This window comes from Apis florea, unplaced genomic scaffold, assembly GCF_048593485.1.
Source record: "Apis florea isolate Af1SG1 unplaced genomic scaffold, ASM4859348v1 contig_3081_pilon, whole genome shotgun sequence".
NCBI classification, from domain to species: domain Eukaryota; kingdom Metazoa; phylum Arthropoda; class Insecta; order Hymenoptera; family Apidae; genus Apis; species Apis florea.
The window spans coordinates 4,262,697-4,281,148 of record NW_028256703.1 but is presented as its reverse complement, the minus strand read 5'-3'; the positions used below and the strand labels follow the sequence as shown (position 1 = coordinate 4,281,148).

The window sequence follows — 18,452 nt, the reverse complement described above, 5'->3', positions numbered from 1 at the left end:
ATATATTTTCTTTATAAAACTTTATGTTCTGATCCCATGCTAAAGCATATATAAGTACATGCAAATCGTCATTTAATAAATTCCTTTTGAAGCTATATCCTTGGATCATACATTATTCGTATATAATTTTACGGAGAATATTAAGTATGATTACAAGGAAAAAGAACTTTAGAAAGCTATCTATTTTATTTCACTATTTACTTTGTTTTATTTCATGAGAAAAAAGTATCTTGATAATTAAAGTTCATTCTAAATAGAAATATAGTCAAGGAACATCAATAACAATAGAGATATCAAAGACACAGCCTTTTACTGTAAGTTTTTATAAAAATCTTAGTACAATTCTTTATACACATAAGATGTCTTGTAAAATTTTATTGCATTTATGTGGTGTATTAATAATAAATAGAATTTTTATGTTTGACTGTATATCTTACATGTCATTATTTAGTATCACGTATAAGTAAATTATACTCATTGTCTTCAATCAATATTTTTTAGAACACTTAAATGAATATTATAAAAAAAGTCAAATCTTTCATAATTGCATATCAGACTTAATTTTTTTCAGATGTAATTTTATAATTATTTGCTTAATAAATTTATCCAAAAGATATTTGTACAAGTACTGATAACATTATATTAGAAAAAAAGACAAATCGAAATAACTTGTCATTTTATTTAAGGACATTTTCGTTCTACTTGACTTTTGCCACTTTCTTCGTATTCTTGACTTGATATCCACATTTGTTGAAAAGTTCCTATTGAAGCCAAAATAGATCCACCGATCCAAGCTCCGAATCGTCGTTCAGCACATCCATTTACACTAATTAATTTCAATCTCATACTGGATGGAATTCTCATGGAAAGATCTCGATTTAAACGTTCTGGAAATCCCTAAAGAGAACAATATATTAATAAATATAAAAAGTTGTTTAAATAAAATAAAATTTATTTAATAATATAATACCTGAATGAATGAATTACCACCAGTCACAACAACACTACCATAAAGTGCTGGTCTTACATCAACATCACACATGCCTACACTAGTTGTAACAATATGACCTACTCCTAACATAGTATTACCAACCATACCACCTCGCATTTGTACCATACTGGGATCAAAAAGTGCTTCCGGTATGCGAAATCTTTCACTTCCAAAATCCTTAAAATATATTTTTCTTATTAAATATTTAAGTAAATTTTTGTAAATTTTAATGATAGATTACATATTAAATATTATATACCTGATGATATCCAGTAGGAAATTCATATTGAACTGCAGGAATTGTAGAAACAATTTTTTCATCATATGGAGTTTCTGAGACTTGCAATACTGTAGCTTGAAAATCCTGAATAAGTTTCTTTACCATATAATTATGCCAAGATTTGGTAACTTCAGGCAATCCTTTTTTTTTTACCCATCTTGGCTTTTCATGATCTTTAACAACTTCTTTACTGCCCACCATGTAAGAAGGGGACAAATCAATGTCATTATCCTGTTGTTATTTTGAAAATATAATTATCCATCTTTTATGTATTATCATAAAACAATATTAAATTGAAAACATATTTATACTTGTAAAAATTGTCTGCACTGCATACTTATATAATCTCCTCCAAGTGGAGACTTAACTATTGCCTGTGTTAATACAAAACCATCTTGTACTGGTACAGCAGAAGTATGTGTTGCTCCACTATCAACAACAATACCAGTTGCTCTACCATTTGCAAAAGCAGCAAGAACTGCATTTTTAACAAGGAAATAAGCTGGTACATTATACTTCTCAAACATTAATTCAGTTAATTTTTCTCTTTTACTACGTACATTCCATGGTGATTCAGAAAACAATACTGGATGATATTCTGCGTCTGATTGAATTACTTTAGAATAAGTATAATCTAAAACCTTTAAAAAATTAAAAAGATATAATTATATTATTCTAAAGATAAATGAGAATAATATTTACATTATAATTTATTAATATATTTTTTACCTTTTCAAAGTGATCCCAATCTTCAATCATTCCATCTTTCATGTAACTTACAACTTCCATACTTTTTCTTGGAACATGAAGTATAGTAGTATCAATATAATATTTGGTCCCAGATTGTGTAATGTTGTTGTCTGGCTTTTTATCATCAATATCCATTGGTTCTGTTTTTGTTACTGTGCAATTACCATCTTCTCCTATACCTACAACAGCTGGAATTTCAGCTTTTGGAGTATCTTCTTGAGCATAACCAACTCTTAAAGAATGATGTCCCAAATCAAATACTAAAGCTCCAATTTCATCTCCTCCATAAAGCATGCCACCTGACATTTTGCTGATTTTAAAATATCTATAACAATAAGATTATTTTAATTACAAAACTTAATAACAAAATTCTTATTTAATATTTAAATTTATATTATTAAGAAAGTCTATATTAAAATAAAATTTTCTGTAAAAATAATATAAATAATAAATATACCAAATAAAAACTAAAGCGATAAAGGATAGATAAATTTATTGATTATAAACAAATTTTTATTTTGACCTTATAACTCACCGTAATTTTCTTACAAAAATAACTTAATGAAGTGGCAAAAATATATATACTTGACGACTACATCAACATTTATTTATGTATTTCTACAACAGAATACAACAGAAACATAACCTCAATTCAGAAAGACGCTTAATGCCGCCACCATAAACATAATAATCTTTAGATAAGCATGCTTTTTTATCGAATTCTGTAATTTTCTCATATCCATGTTTTGATAAAATTATAAAAATTGTTGATTTATTATATATAATTTTAAAATATAATAATATTAATTTTATAATATAACTATATTTATAAATATTTTTCTATTATTTAATTAATATTAAATGTAAAGTAATATGAATGAAATATATAACTTCGTATAAAAATTAATGATTCTTTTGTAACAAATAAAATTTTATTTAAAATCTATTTATAAGAATATATGAAATAATCATCTAGATTGTCAATTCTTAGAAATAATGAAAAATATATTTATTTTTTTAAACCACCTGTTATTTCTGTAAAATCTCAATGATGTCGCTATAATCGCAAGATGTCCACGAAATGGCGGCACTAATCAGAACGTCGGTAGACTTGGGACGATGAAGAGGTGTGTAGTTATCTTTTAGCCATGTTTTGTCGTTTGATTTGTAATTGTGCTGTGCAAAAATGAGGTTTGTGGATGCGAGACTCAATCTGTCGTTCCATGTGCGACGGTGAGTCAAAGAAATTGGCATGTGTTCGCTCAACAGAACATTGTATGCTCGTGCAGCAATCGTATAAGAAAACTACGGTGGATTTTTGTACGCGTCGGAGTCTGTGACACCCGCTGGCCTAATGGAGCCGCGTACTCTTGCTATCCCGTTGGCTTTGTTGACATTCGTCATATTAGGTAAGTTTAATTTACTCTTGTCATGAAAGTATGTTATCTTGCGTTATTTTTATTTAAAATAATGTATTTATTATAAATATATTTCATTGAGATATTTTAGTATTAAAAAGTGATTTAAAATTCATATATATATAAAATCGAAAATATAATTATCATGATATGATTGTTATTGGCAAATATAATATAAAAATATTTTTTCATTAATTTTTATTCTTGAAAATATAACCTGATTTTATTATATTTTATCTAATGTGAATATGAAAATGGAAAACATTGTCTATCATTTTACAGTAACTAATGTTTGCATCTCAATTTATCATGATAATAAGCAAATATTTATAAAAGCATTTTACCATTTTCAATTTATTAATCTTTTAAATATAAGAAATTATATTTAAAATATTTCGAATTATAATGAAAACTTTTTGTTATAAGATTTGAAGTCTGAAAATAATTATTTTTTGTATAAATGCATAGTAAAAAAACCATTCTAGATACCGAATTCTAGATATTAATATTTCTTCATTTCTTTTCTTAACTTATAATATACTTTTATATTTGTTTTTATTCCAATAAAACGTTTTGGATCATTGGATAAGTTCGAACAATTTATTTAAGAATCAAAATTTCATATGCTAAGTAAGACAAATAAACACATAAATAATTTTAACGTATATAAAAAAAGTATTTTTAATAATTTATAATTATTTTGAAAAATTAAGTTGAGAAGCACTGAATTCGGGTAGCTATTATTGATGTAGATATGAGAAGAATGTAGTAAGTATAAAGGGATGATTCGGGGATGTATTTCCGATTGTAACGATTTGGACGGAGATATATCCCTTGATATTATCCTAATAATAAAAAATTGTTTTTTTGATAAAAGTAACAATGAATTAAAAGAATTTTAAATCAAAATTAAAGATTATTTTCTAGCATATGCTATATAGTATAAGATTATTTTCTAGCATATAATATAAATTTGCGCGCATATGTAAATAAAAGTTTCGAACTATTACGGATTTATTAAAAAGATTACACTTTCGTTAGAAATATTTGCATTTAAACATTTTAGCGAAGTATTTCAATAACGCGGCAAGCCTCTCCTTATGATTTTATCATGATAGGAAATGCATGTGTTAAACATTCAGTGTCGCTATGCCAATCTATCACCAGAACTACCCACGCTAAAAATAAAACGTTCTATTCTTTTTTCCGTATAGTAAAATATCATAGGACTATCTCCTTTATTATTCTTCTTGTTTGCTTTCGATCATTACATACATTCGTCTAGTTAGATATAAAGATCCATTTCCGGCTCGTTGTGGTGAAGAAGTATACAAACACTAAAAGGGGTCTTAAAAGGATGCGTTCCTCAAATAAACCAGTTAACTTTCTCCGAGATACGATTAGATATACTGATTTGCAAGTAAGTTACAGTACAATCATGAATTTTTAAATAGAAATTTAATAATAATTTGAATCTTAAATATATATTTCAATATATATCGAACATTTTTATATTAATTGTATTAATGAAAAAAATTGAAATTTTTATTTTATTTTTTTATTTTCTTTTGAACAATATAAGTATAAGAACTTGTTTGTGACGTATGTTCAGTATAAATATGAAGATCCACTCTAATGTTGATATTCCAAATACGGAACAGATCATGTAACATACACGCGTCCAAATGTGTTCCATGTAAAGTGGTATTTACAAACGTGTGTACTCTGCGTCTGATGTCGTAACAACACCTTAATGGTCAGCGCCCACGCAATGTATGTGCATGCATATTAATATATAAGGTGATTTACCTAAAATATTTTCTTTTACATTTTAACATTTAAGGAGTTTTAATTCTTTTTTATTTAATCACAATTCATTACAGAAAAATGATATTTATCTAAAATTGCAATGTATTAGCAATTCTATTATATATTGCCAGTTATAAGTTAGATACATGTTAATATGTTATCTTTTCAAGATAGTTCGTTCTTCATTTCTTTGATTTTCATTCTTGTTTAATTTTTCAACAATGTTTCAACAATATTTTGAACAAAAGTAACGATCACGGCACAAAGAAAATATTTTAAGAGAAAGAAAAATAAAAAAAAATCTAATTCAAGGAATTAATTTATCAATTATAAAAATCAAGCTTAGATTTTTATATATATATTAACATATACAAACGATTAATTGATTTTCTTATAGAAAAGGATAGCAATATTTATGAGACACTGTGTAGACTTGTTGTAGTACGATATATATGTACCTTGCCTTCCTTCACGGTCTGTTCGTCACATGTTGAGTACTTTTACCGCGTTTTTCAACATTCTCCCTGCTTCCCTTACTAACTTCCACAGATGTATGAAACTACTTCGCAAATTAATTCTTATTGTGAAAAAATTTATAAGATTTATTAACATACAAAAATTCGCATAAGGTAACTATGTATTTAGAAGAATTTATAAATCAAGAGATTATACAAAAAAAAAATTAATTTAAAAAATTAGAAAAAATATTAATATTAATATTAATATTGAACAAAATAGTAACATTCATAATTGTAAAGTATAAAGAGAAAATGCGAAATGATCTTTATGTCGATCATGTAAATCTTATCTTTAGGAAATTACATTTAATTTGGTCTGAGATAACGACATTAAGATTTGTTCGTACATGTAAGTTTGTACATGATACTTTCATTTTCCTTCTCTTTCTTCTCAATTTCTTTCTTTCACTCTCGTAAAGACCGTACTACTAAACAAGATGTATAAACTGATGTCTGATAAACGCCCTGTAGAAAATAAGGTGCAGTGGTTGTTACGGCGACAGATTTACCTCGCGCATGCACTGCAATGGTTCTCCTCTTGATCTATTTCAGTATGCCGTGCGGTAGGTTGTCGCCCGCGCTCATAAATCAAATAGTCAGACAGCGAACGGTTTATTTTCCTTGAGAATGCACCATCGTGGCGCTATCAGGCGCCAAATTTCGCACGTTCCTTCCTTTCTCTCCTATTTTTTTCTTACTCTCCAATATCTACTTTTATATTTTCGTAAACAATTGATAAAATTAATTTTGAAATGTAAAAAATAAAAAGTTCGATAATCACAATCATTAGCATTCAATTCATTAGTTCGATATAATCGATATCAACACTTTTAATTTTATAAAGTTGACTACATTATAGTATTAAAAATTTAAATTTATATTCATATAAGAGGTATACTATTAAAAATGAATAATAATATAATATAATATAATATATAATAAATAATATGAAAATGATATAAAAATACCAGTATGAATTACTTTTATTAATCGTTGAAGACGTGTTCGTTTCTGAAGATTATACGGTGACAGACCACCGTGAGTGTGAAACTGTAACCCAATAACCGTAGACAGTGTTTCTCAATTTTATGGAAAAGTTGATTGAGTTATATGATGTTGATTGATATATGATTATTTATGATTATTTCAAATGATTATATTTTATTTTCATACTGTTTAATCTTTATATATTACAGATATCGAATTAATTATAATATTTAATAATTTTGTCTCGTATTATTATATGAAATTTTATACTTAATTTTTTATATTCTTTATTTATTAATATTTTTAATAATAGTTTTTTTTATATATATTTATTAGTTCAATTATTACAATTATCGATTAGGACGATTATTAGTTTGAGAAAATATTTCATAATTATCTGCATATAATATATATTTTTTTAAAAAACTCTTAAAAAATTTTTAAGAAAGCTTTAATATCATGACTGTATTTTCTTATGTCAATCCTTAAGATCTATTGCATATAAATAAAGATATAAATAAAGACAAAGCTATATATTATATTTAAAACTATCTCATTACTAAATAATATTTTAAATAATTTAAATATTGAAACAATATATTGAAAAGTTTTAATTTCATAAAGAATGTTTATAAAAATCTAATAATTGTGAGAATTTATATTTACGATTTTTTAAAAAATATAATTTTTTTATACATTGATTGTTTGAAATTAAATAAGAATTAGTATTCACTAGAAATCATTCCTATCGCGTTCATAGTTCTGTCAAGTTTTTCTTATTTCTTTGTTCTCACAAAGAATTATTCAGAAAAGATGTTGAATCCTGCGTCGTAGTTGTATACGTCTATCGGACGATCGCAAAGCCTTGTAAAAGAAAAAAAAGAAAGGAAAGAAAAGAGAATTTAGGCGCTCGGCTCGGGTGTCTTGCTAAAGGGTGCTTATATAGGGTTGCCGACCCTTTATCCATTTTCTTTTCTTCGCTTTATAACACATTGGTATCTCCTTTTTTATATCTAAACTTCTAGTTGTTTTTTAAGATTTATTATCATAATATTTAATTATTATTTAATCTATCTATGAAATAATATATTAAATTCAGTTATAATTTGATGTTATGACTACTATGTTATGATGTTATCTTTTACTCTTTTTAATAAAATACTTATCTACTAAAATATTTTATTTTAAGTTATTTTTAAATACTGTACATTTAACTACAATTAGTTATATAAAAGTATTATAAGCTTATATTTATAGTTTCTTTATTAGAAATGATATAGCAAATAATGTATTCTCTTCTCAGCAGCTAATGCAAGTGGATTGTATTTTACTATTGAACCACAAGATGTAGTAGTTGAACAGGGAAATCCTGCTAGATTGGATTGTGAAGCAAACAGTAGTTTTGGGAAACCCAATATACAATGGAGAACTGATGATGGACAACCAATTAATTTTATTGGAGATAGTTATAGGCATGAATATCAAGATTTAGAATGATATATTTTTCTTAAAAAAAAAATTTTTCTATTTCTAATATATCTTTTTTTTTATAGATCTCAATTAAGTAATGGATCCTTATATATAAATAGTGTTTATGGCACTAATTTGGAATTGACTGGAAGCTATCAATGTTTAGCTTCTGTAGATGATATTGGAGCTATTGTTTCTCGAATTGCCACAATTAAAATTGCTAGTTAGTACCTAGAACTAATATAAATTTTTGAAATTGTAGTTCATTATTCTATATAAAATTTTATTTTAAAGGTTTACCAGGATTTGAAAGAGAACCTCAGGATACTATGGTTTATCCAGGACAAATTGCATATTTAAGTTGTACACTTCTTACAACTTCTAGTTCATTGATTATACAATGGTTAAAAGATGAACATCCATTGATACTTGATAGTCGGATGACAATTTTGCCATCAGGTGCATTAGAAATTGATAATGTTAATATGCAAGATGTTGGATCATATAGATGCAATGTTAGTAGTTATGGACAATATAGGCTTAGTAATAAAGCACAATTAGGATTGTTAACAAGTGATATTGGTAAGTACAAATATTTAAATATAATTTCTATAAAATAGTGAATTTTAATTTATATTTTGTAATGTAGATCAAGAAAGTACTCCACCAGTTTTTATTGCTAAACCATTACAACAAGTAATTATCGAAGGATCAACAATTACACTTGAGTGTGCTGCTAATGGTTACCCAAAACCAAGTATACTTTGGCTGAAAGATGGTGTTGCTATTGATTTAGCATCTTTTAAATCTAGGTATATAAAAAGAAATATACAATATAAAAAAATTATAAATATTTAAATTTTTATTTCATTATTTAGATATAGTAGAGTTGCTGCATCTAGTCTTGTGATTAGCAATGTTGAAGAAATAGATAATGGTTCTTATCAATGTCGTGCAGAAAATGAAGTTGAAATATTAGATGCAACTGCTGATTTAATTGTACAAGGTATTTAATTTCTGTTAATAATATATATATATATATCATATATTCATTATTTTGCTTCATATTATTACTTTTTAGTTCCACCAAGATTTATTAAAAAACCAGAAGATAAAATAGCTAGTGAGAATCAAGATTTAGAATTTGAATGCGAAATTTATGGTAAACCTCAACCAAAAATTACATGGCTCAAAAATGGAGAACGTATTACTTTGAGTGCATATTGGCAAATTGTTAATGGGTAAATCTTTAAAATATCGATTATAATAAATTATAATATATAGTAAATCATTATAAAGTAAATATTTCTTATAATATTATTTTCAGTTATAATCTTAGAATTAATGGCCTATTACCAATAGATGCTGGAATTTTTCAATGTATCGGAACAAATTCCGCTGGAACTATTCAAGCTGCAGCGCGCTTAACAATTAATCAACCTAGTAAGTATCGATTCTACAATTACAACTATATATTTTATATAAAATATATATATATATATATATATATATATATATGTATATATGTATATATATTTTATATAAATTTCAAATGTAAATATATTTTAAGTTAAAAATTTTTTTTTTAATTTATTTTTGTAATGTTCAAAATGTTAACATATTTATTAGCTAGTTATTATTTTTTATAAATTTATTTTTTTAATTTGTTTAGAAATATAATATATGTTATTTTCAATTTATTATTTTTTTATACAAATTTTTAATTTTATGTTTACTTTTTTCCACTTGTGTGTTTCCTCCTTTTTTAACTGTGTTGCATGCTAACATTTATATTCAGAAAAGGCAATTTCCCATAAATCAACTACTCCAAAGACAGTTCCTAAAAAGAAATTATTATTACATCGGCAATTATATAATAAAACGTGGCAGCATCCGAGTACTCTTTTAGGTCACACAATGTCTGCATTTACACCTAATCCATCGCTTTCCATTAGTCCCTCTGATGACCCTGCAGATCTTCCTGGATCTGTTAGATTTCCTAATTCCCATTACGATCCAAAATCCCCTTTTATAGATGACACAGACAGTTTGGAATCGATAGAAGGAAGTGTTCCATCAGCACCAAGGAATTTAAGTCTCGTCATTGTCACTGCTAGATTTGTAACTTTAAGATGGCAAGAACCTGAAAATACAAATGGAGAGATTCTAAATTATTATATTTATTATAAACAAGAAGGTGCTCAAAGGTGATAATTAGTCTATAGATAAACACGTTTATCTTGATAATCATGTTTTGTATACAATGAAAATAAAAAAAAAAATATAAAATCTTACAGAGAAAGAGTTATTAATACACAACAAAAATTAGAGGCAGTAATACGAGGTTTACAACCAAGTATGACATATCACTTTCGAGTGGTTGCTTTGAATGAAAGAGGTTCTGGAATATCTAGTGAAGTATTACAAGTTACTACACTTACTGAGGTCCGTTTAAAATTTTAAATATATTTTATACATAATTAAATAAATTATTCTATGATCAAATTATTTTAAATTTATTGTAATAGGCTAATGTTCCTGGACCTCCATTGAATTTAGAAGGATATGCCACAAGTAGTGTGAGCATTGCATTATCTTGGGAAGAACCACAAGTTACTAATGGCAAAATTTCTAAATATATAATTACATTTGTAGAGGTATATTTACAAACTTTGTAAGATGTTAATAATTATGTACTTTTTAATTTAAAATTTCAATTTCTTTGATTATTTTATTTAAAGGGTGACAATGAGGAAATAATGCGTGAAACCACTAGCACAATGCACGATTTAATAGATCTCGTGCCTTATACAGAATACAGTATTAAAGTTCAAGCTGTAAACGAGAATGGTCCTGGCGTGTTTAGTAGAGATATAGTAGTTCGAACTTATAGTGCACAACCTACTCAACCACCACACAATGTCACTGTAGAACCAGTTAGTCCTACAGTACGTATTACGTATTTTAAAATTTCATATAATCAAATATTTTTAATATCATTTCATTATTTTTTCATGTTTATTTTTTAGAGTATTATGATAAGATGGGAACCACCGCTTGAAGGACAAAATGGGATTATTACTGGTTATAAAATTCGTTATCGCCGTCATGATCGAGCATCACCACCAGTAAATATAGCAACTGAAGGAAATCAACGTTCACGAGTGCTCACAGGACTTGAGAAACATGTTGTTTATCAAGTTCGTATATGTGCCTTAAACGTAAATGGAACTGGACCTTGGACAGAATGGATACAGATAGAAACATACGAAACTGAATCTGATGAAAATCGCGTACCAAATACACCCAGCAATTTAAGAAGTTAGTTTAGCTTTTAAATTTAGTTTTTAATTTATTTTGATTTTTCCTTAAATGTTGAATGTAATTTTTAAATATATTATAGCAAAAGTAATGTCGGATTATATACAAGTTTTTTGGAATCCACCAAAAGACCAGAGTATTAAAGTGAAAGGATATAAACTTGGGTGGGGAAAAGGAGTTCCAGATGTTGAAGTACGACTTCTTGATGGAAAAGAACGATCTTTTACTATAGATCAATTAGGTAAATGATGAAATTTATATTTGCATAAAATTTTCAATCTAGTAAATAAATTTTATTTTCTTTTTTTTCTTTTTTTTTTTTTTTTTTTTATTTAGAACCAATCACTGAATATGTTATATCCTTAAGAGCAACAAATGATGCTGGTGATGGTCAGCCAGCATATGCGAACGTAAGAACTACAGAACGTTCTGTATCTGAATTTTCTGCACCTTTATTGCCACCTGTTGGTCTTAAAGCTTCTGTTCTTTCTGATACTACTGTTGTATTATACTGGACTGATACAACTTTGCCAAAAACTCAGGTATGTGAATATTTAATTTTAATATATATTATTATAAATTAATGTATTTTATTAAAGAATAATAATATTACAGTTTGTAACGGATAATCGATATTATGTTGTGCGTTATACATCGCATCATCATAGCAGCAATCCTCGTTATAAATATCATAATGCCACTGATCTTAACTGTATGATAAATGATTTAAAACCTAATACATTATATGAATTTACAGTCAAACTTGTGAAGGTATTTATAATTTAATATTTAAAAAATATATATATATACATACATACATAATATTACGAAAGTATTTAAATAATCTGATAATTTTTTAGGGAAAACGAGAATCATTATGGAGTATGGTTGTTTCGAATCAAACTCAAGAAGCTGCACCTAGTTCTGCGCCTAGAAATCTAACGATTCAAAGTATCGAAGATCGTCCAACATCGGTTTTATTGCGTTGGCAACCTCCTAAACAACCAAATGGACCAATTACAGGTATTTAGATATTTACAGATATTTTTAGTGATAGCATATACAATAATAATAAAATTGTTTCAGGATATATTATCTTTTATTCAACTGATAATACAAAGTGGGATCGTGATTGGTTAATAGAAGGTGTAATTGGAGATAAAACTGAATTTATTGTAAAAGGATTGCAACCAAGTATGACTTATTACTTTAAAATCCAAGCACGCAATTCAAAAGGATATGGTCCTTTTTCTACAACTTATCCATTTAAAACCCCTCAGAGTATGTATTTAATTCTAATAAATGTATGCACGTATACTATGATTTTTTTTAGTTTCAAAAGTTTGTTTAGTGTTGCATACATATAGTATTATTTATAGTAATTACTATATTATATTCTTATGTGCATTATTTTGGTGTGTTGTTACTATATTTTTTATTTCTATGCTAGGCAGTGGTATGGATGTCTATGATGAATTGCATGACCGAGGTAAGACATTGTTTTTAGCATAGCATGTATTTAAAAGTGAATGATGAAATAATATAAATATTGCATTTAAAATAGTTTTTTAATTTATAATTGCATTATTATTGTTATTATTGCAATTACTAAACAATGAAATTATTTTGCAGATGGACGAGGACTATCAAATATATTAATTTATATTATTGTGGGTTGCTCTATTGTTCTTGTCACTGGTATTGCAGTAGTAGTTGTTGTTATATGTTGCAAACGGAATCCTGATACACCTGATAGAAAAAAAGGGTATGCACTATGTTAATATCACCTATTTTTTGCACAACATTTATTTTTATAAACATTATAATTGTAACATTTAGATATATGAAAGATACCAATCAAAAAACAAACATTAAACCACCTGATTTGTGGATTCATCATGATCAAATGGAACTCAAAGCGCTTGAAAAATCTTCAATAAATGGAGAAGCATCTACTAGTGGTGTAGCTAGTAATACTCTACCTAGATCAAACAATCAAGAATATAATCAAGAAAATGTGCATGGAAATTCTAGTTCATTGGATAAACGTACTTATGTGCCAAGTTATATGGGTAAGTTTTTAAGGATAATATTTTTTTACAGAACACTTCATCATATCAAACACAATACTTACAAAATTTTGTTTATTTAAATTTCTAATTACATATATTTTATCACAAGTGTACAAACAAATCCATTATCATTTTTAACGTGATTAAATATTACAATTTAATGATTTCTTATTCTTCATTAAAGCTTTGGTTAATATTATATAAAAGAAACATCATAAAAAAAATTTTATTTTGTTTATTATTTTTTTGATTTTTGTATTCGGTTTATGTTCACTCACTTAACATTAGGTAATACTGATGAGAAGTGCTCGACCCTGAATAGACAACATAGTCGAGGAAGCCACAAACCTAAACTCATTACACTTCCCGTTGACAGTGCATCTTTACATCAACGTAAGTAATAGTAGAATTAAGCGAAAAAATTTATTTTTTCTTTTGAATTATAGTGACTTGGATTCACTGGCAACAAATTTATAAAATGAAATTTTTTAAGCTGTATATCAAAGTACTTAACTTGTTACAGCTATAGCGACGGCCACACCAATCGTAAATACAAGTATGTCACAACCAACAATTCACACATCGTGCAGTGATACACCATCTGCGAGGCAAAATTATCCTCGAACTGTAGCACAATATAGTTTAAGTCGAGCACATATTACCTTAGAACCAACACCAGAATCGAGTCCAGATTCTTGTAATATTTCAACTTCATATGAACCAATGCAAAGTCAAGTAAGATTTTTATATAATTGATAATTATTTTAAGTAAAAAATTTTATTTGATCCAAATTATTTATTTAAAGCAATTACCATATGGTACAAGCAATCAATCATACAGTGGAAATACTCAATATGCTTCGGGACATTATAGCAATAGTAATCAACCATCAAGTACAAGCAGTGGAACTGATGGTACTAGCAGTAGTAAAAGAATGCAAGGACATCCTTTAAAAAGCTTTAGTGTACCAGCACCTCCACCTCAATCTGCACCTTCGACACCAGCCCAACAAAAACATGGTGGTAAATTGCATTTGAGTTAATTTTTATATTCTTTCTTTTTTTATTTTGATATATAATTTTTTTTTTATACAATGCAATGTTATATAGTTTCTCAAGTTACTGTCAGACCTACAATGTCCGGAAGTCCGTATAAGAAGCCACAAAGTTCTGCACAATTAGCAAAAAATCGATTGGCTTCAGTTTCAAATCCGGTGCACACTTCAGAAGAAGTTGAACGATTGAAGGTAATTTTTCATTTAATTTATTATAAAATCATAAATAAAATGCTTAATTGATTATTTTTATGTTTTTTTAGCCTTCTTACAGTACAGAAGAATTAAATCAAGAGATGGCTAATTTAGAAGGTCTTATGAAAGATCTAAATGCCATAACAGCATCTGAATTTGAGTGCTAGAAAAGGTTCCTAAACCTTGTGCCATCTCAATTCAATAGACTGCAATGATACATTCTCAATGTTAGTACCTGAGAAATAGATGTAATAATTGTGTTACACGTCGAAACTTTTCGTGAAGTTTAAATATACACAATTGGCAATGGATGATCAATGGCCGATGAACGGTCTCGGTTATAAATTTTTCGAATCCCAGTGATATGGACTAGAATGAATTTTCTTCCTAGTCAATTTGCTTTTTCCTCTGGTACTAACGTTGCTTTTTATGATAAAATGCAAAGTATACTTGCCAATGTTTTTTTGACACTGCCGCCTTCTTGTAACGGACTTGTATTTTGCAAGAACGTGAGTAATATGGTTTGAAAGTGTTGACGAAAAGATTGAACATTTCATTATGGATTTTTAACAGTGTAATTTTGTGCATACAGTGTGTGCAATTTAATTCAATCGAGATAAAAGGAAAGTTATCGATAAGTTCGCTTATTATCGATAATCCTTTTTATATTATATTGTATTATATTAAATTATTAATTCAATGAATTCACGGTAAAGAAAAACGATTTTAGCGTTTTTCAATTCTTATACGTATAAAAGTGATTGGTAATGTCGCAATTACCATTTATGTGCTTCATACAAGAATAATTATCTTGCCTAGAAAAAAAAGAAATAATTCGTACTACATTCAAAAACTCACGCGTTCTTTGCCATGATTTTGTAACTTATACTCATCAGAGTACATTTATATAACAATAATATCGACTGCCATACTTACGCTTAAGATGGCTAGATCACGTGAGTCTCTTAATCTAATTAATTTATAAGTTCATTACAGAAGATAGAAATATTTTTTTATGCCTTCTTTATACCGTTAAAATGTTTTTCATGATATTATTTCATAATTTATTAATTGTCAATAATTGGTTTCTTAAATGATCAAATTAGTTAAATATTAATGAATTAAAATAATAAATTAAGAAATTTTTTTTCAATTTCAAATTATTTGTAATTACACTAAATGTTGTAATTTAACAAAATTTAACAAATTTTTTATTTATATTTATAATAGGCCTGAAATTTTCATATATTTATATAAAAATTTTAATTTCAAAAATTTTTTGAACACTGTGTAATGGCCTTAAAAATAACTTTGTATTAAATTGCCCTGTACTCAGTGGCTTTGGCAGCTTGTAAAAGAAGTCTGTTCTCATTTATAAAAAAGTCGTATGCGTATAAAGTAACAATGTAGTATTACGATCTCATTGAGAAATTATTTTAGGATTACAAATGAACATCGAGTATGGGTATTATATTAAGATATATAGCATATGAGAATTAGTAATATAATTATTCGCGTTTTGCTGCGAGGATCGTATATATCGATATACGATAGAATTCAATGAAATATCGATAATATCGATAGTGTCCATGTATTTACAATTTCGATAGTTTGTTTAACTGAAATAAGCATTATGTTTTAATGTTCAACTAAGGTACATACGTCGGTCTAATTAATAGAATTAAATTAAATTTGAGAGTCGTTTTTGCAAACTATTTTTTATTCAACATTTACAAATTGTTATTTGTAAGTACTATATGTTATTTTATTTGAATATATTTGAATACAGCTATGACGAATTGCAATTTATGTGTAAGTACTTTCTAAGAAACTGCTGATCGAATTTCTCTGTCGAAATGAATTTAAATAATTACGACGGACAGATTTCATATAAAATATTAATCTACAGTTTTTGACCATATCCGTCGAAATATATAGATATATCTCCTTCCAATGCTAGGAATTTGCTACGTAAATTTTATACACATTTTATTGCTATACACAAGTCTCTGTAGTATTAATAAATGAGAGACTTTAAAAATGCAGGAAAAATAACGATTCTAACTTGAGATAAGAAGGAATGCGATCAGGTAATTTCGCATGTAGTATTTCGTACTATATTATCTTTATAAACACTTTTGTATTTTCTTAACGTTGAATATAATTGTACAAAAGTCCAAAATACACGTCAAAAAACAATGCACCAAGGATTCCCGTTGTGGTAAAGCCTAATATGGAAATAGTACAAAGCAATATGTGATACTCTTTGTGACACAGTGCCAGTCGGGAATTATACAAAAAATTATCGACTCGTCCAGAGTATTGCATATTACTCTAATATTTGCCATTAGACGGGAATTATACCATTCATCTTGATCAACACGAAGCGAACAAGTTCTTTTATCGTCGGATTAGCTCTGATTAGAAAGTTAATAAATTAGTATTAAGATATTTACGTATTCTATCATGCACAATTTCAATTCATTTTTCAATACATTTTTCGATACATTTTTCTTATATATGAAATATTACGAACAAAGTGGCTGTATGCTTAACTGAATAAGAATTATTTTAAGTCTTATTTATTTTTAAATCAGACATTTTATAAAAATATTTTATAATTAGTAAAATTGTTATGAAATTATAAGAGTATGTATGAGCTATACCGATAAAAAAAGAACAGCTTGTATATTATAAATACATATATAAATATTATATATAAATATAAAATTTGTAACTATTGCGTGAGTTAAGGGGTGATTTAGCTCTTTGTAATTAAAAAAAGAAATAGGTCTACAAAAAGGCCTATAAAAATATTTTACCACAAAAGTATAGTAGATATATATAAAATATATATTTATCTATGTAAAATTATTTATTGATTTTTACGTATACTGGGAATATTGAGGATAAATGAATATTGCAAAATGCTAGAGGCTGGTTGCTTTTAATCATTTCCATTAATACATTATTGTGATCATCATCATCATCATCTTTCATTTTTCTTAATAACATTCATTATTTTTTTCTTTGATCAGTGTATTATGGATTTATTAAGATTAGCATCAAAATTTGATGATAATCTATATCATAAAAAGCTATAGGCCACTGATGTATATAAATAGAACAACTGCCACTTTATAAAATAATTAAGTATTTATATATACATAAATATATGTGTATATATATATATATATATGTATGTATGTGTGTGTGTGTATAATATATTTATGTATATACACATACATATATGTGTATAGCCATTATAAAATATAATTATTATATTTGTACAATACGTATAAGACAGCCATCTCTAATGAAACATTCATAACGAGTGTGTGATAATATTTGTAAAACTTGATATCCAATAAATAATCTTATGTTCTTTACAAATTATTATTTCAGCTTTTTTTTATGTAGTAAAATAAATATAGTAAAAAAGATATTATTTATAATATATAGTATTTACATTAGCAATTAAAAAAAAGATTTTAAAAATATGGGAACGAGTTTTTTTTTTCAGTTTTATATCGGCATGAAAGTGAAATATTAATTATATTAATATTATTATTACAAAAATAAAAAA

At 26.7% G+C, this 18,452-nt stretch overlaps 2 protein-coding genes and 2 long non-coding RNA genes across 10 annotated transcripts; 1 reads left to right on the top strand and 3 right to left on the bottom strand.

Moving 5' to 3' along the window:
* Window positions 1-293: 293 nt before the first annotated feature.
* Window positions 294-2,991, bottom strand: Bap55 (Brahma associated protein 55kD). The gene is made up of 6 exons (XM_012488217.3): window positions 2,557-2,991; window positions 2,001-2,346; window positions 1,583-1,912; window positions 1,251-1,502; window positions 971-1,168; window positions 294-897 (listed from the first exon to the last, which is right to left on the bottom strand). Exons 2-6 carry the CDS (start codon window positions 2,325-2,327, stop codon window positions 682-684), a joined length of 1,323 nt encoding a protein of 440 aa, XP_012343671.3. The 5' UTR covers window positions 2,328-2,346; window positions 2,557-2,991; the 3' UTR covers window positions 294-681.
* Window positions 2,992-3,088: 97 nt separating this feature from the next.
* Window positions 3,089-18,259, top strand: fra (neogenin protein frazzled). 7 transcript variants are annotated; one of them, XM_086908912.1, is made up of 27 exons: window positions 3,100-3,148; window positions 3,311-3,430; window positions 8,057-8,225; window positions 8,307-8,446; window positions 8,518-8,805; window positions 8,873-9,035; window positions 9,102-9,229; window positions 9,305-9,464; window positions 9,551-9,666; window positions 10,022-10,430; window positions 10,521-10,668; window positions 10,752-10,880; window positions 10,965-11,171; window positions 11,253-11,544; window positions 11,627-11,785; window positions 11,881-12,086; window positions 12,160-12,315; window positions 12,405-12,567; window positions 12,631-12,825; window positions 12,995-13,033; window positions 13,177-13,309; window positions 13,384-13,616; window positions 13,905-14,009; window positions 14,140-14,351; window positions 14,423-14,639; window positions 14,727-14,863; window positions 14,935-18,259. In XM_086908912.1, the coding sequence occupies exons 2-27, from the start codon at window positions 3,376-3,378 to the stop codon at window positions 15,031-15,033; spliced, it is 4,458 nt and encodes a 1,485-aa protein (XP_086765038.1). In that variant the 5' UTR covers window positions 3,100-3,148; window positions 3,311-3,375; the 3' UTR covers window positions 15,034-18,259. The 7 variants fall into 7 exon arrangements, with proteins under 7 accessions (XP_003694785.1, XP_086765038.1, XP_086765039.1 ...); XM_086908913.1 differs by having other exon boundaries at window positions 3,101-3,148; window positions 8,060-8,225; XM_003694737.4 differs by having other exon boundaries at window positions 3,089-3,430; window positions 8,060-8,225.
* On the bottom strand, window positions 5,277-6,577 carry LOC116414583 (uncharacterized). Its single transcript, XR_015292268.1, has 2 exons — window positions 6,276-6,577; window positions 5,277-6,194 (listed from the first exon to the last, which is right to left on the bottom strand). It is a non-coding gene; the product is annotated as an uncharacterized LOC116414583 (long non-coding RNA).
* Window positions 9,787-14,771, bottom strand: LOC147657545 (uncharacterized). The gene is made up of 2 exons (XR_015292270.1): window positions 14,586-14,771; window positions 9,787-10,366 (listed from the first exon to the last, which is right to left on the bottom strand). It is a non-coding gene; the product is annotated as an uncharacterized LOC147657545 (long non-coding RNA).
* Window positions 18,260-18,452: the final 193 nt, after the last annotated feature.

What these genes read in the sequence shown, in the direction of transcription:
- Bap55 (XM_012488217.3), bottom strand. Translation starts at nt 2,327, where the DNA reads ATGTCAGGTGGCATGCTTTATGGAGGAGATGAAATTGGAGCTTTAGTA. An exon ending in ATTGGGATCACTTTGAAAAG is followed by an intron (nt 1,913 to 2,000) that starts GTAAAAAATATA and finishes AATTTTTTAAAG; the next exon opens with GTTTTAGATTATACTTATTC. An exon ending in AGTGCAGACAATTTTTACAA is followed by an intron (nt 1,503 to 1,582) that starts GTATAAATATGT and finishes AAATAACAACAG; the next exon opens with GATAATGACATTGATTTGTC.
- fra (XM_086908912.1), top strand. Translation starts at nt 3,376, where the DNA reads ATGGAGCCGCGTACTCTTGCTATCCCGTTGGCTTTGTTGACATTCGTC. An exon ending in TGCTGATTTAATTGTACAAG is followed by an intron (nt 9,230 to 9,304) that starts GTATTTAATTTC and finishes ATTACTTTTTAG; the next exon opens with TTCCACCAAGATTTATTAAA. An exon ending in TTTTACTATAGATCAATTAG is followed by an intron (nt 11,786 to 11,880) that starts GTAAATGATGAA and finishes TTTTTTATTTAG; the next exon opens with AACCAATCACTGAATATGTT.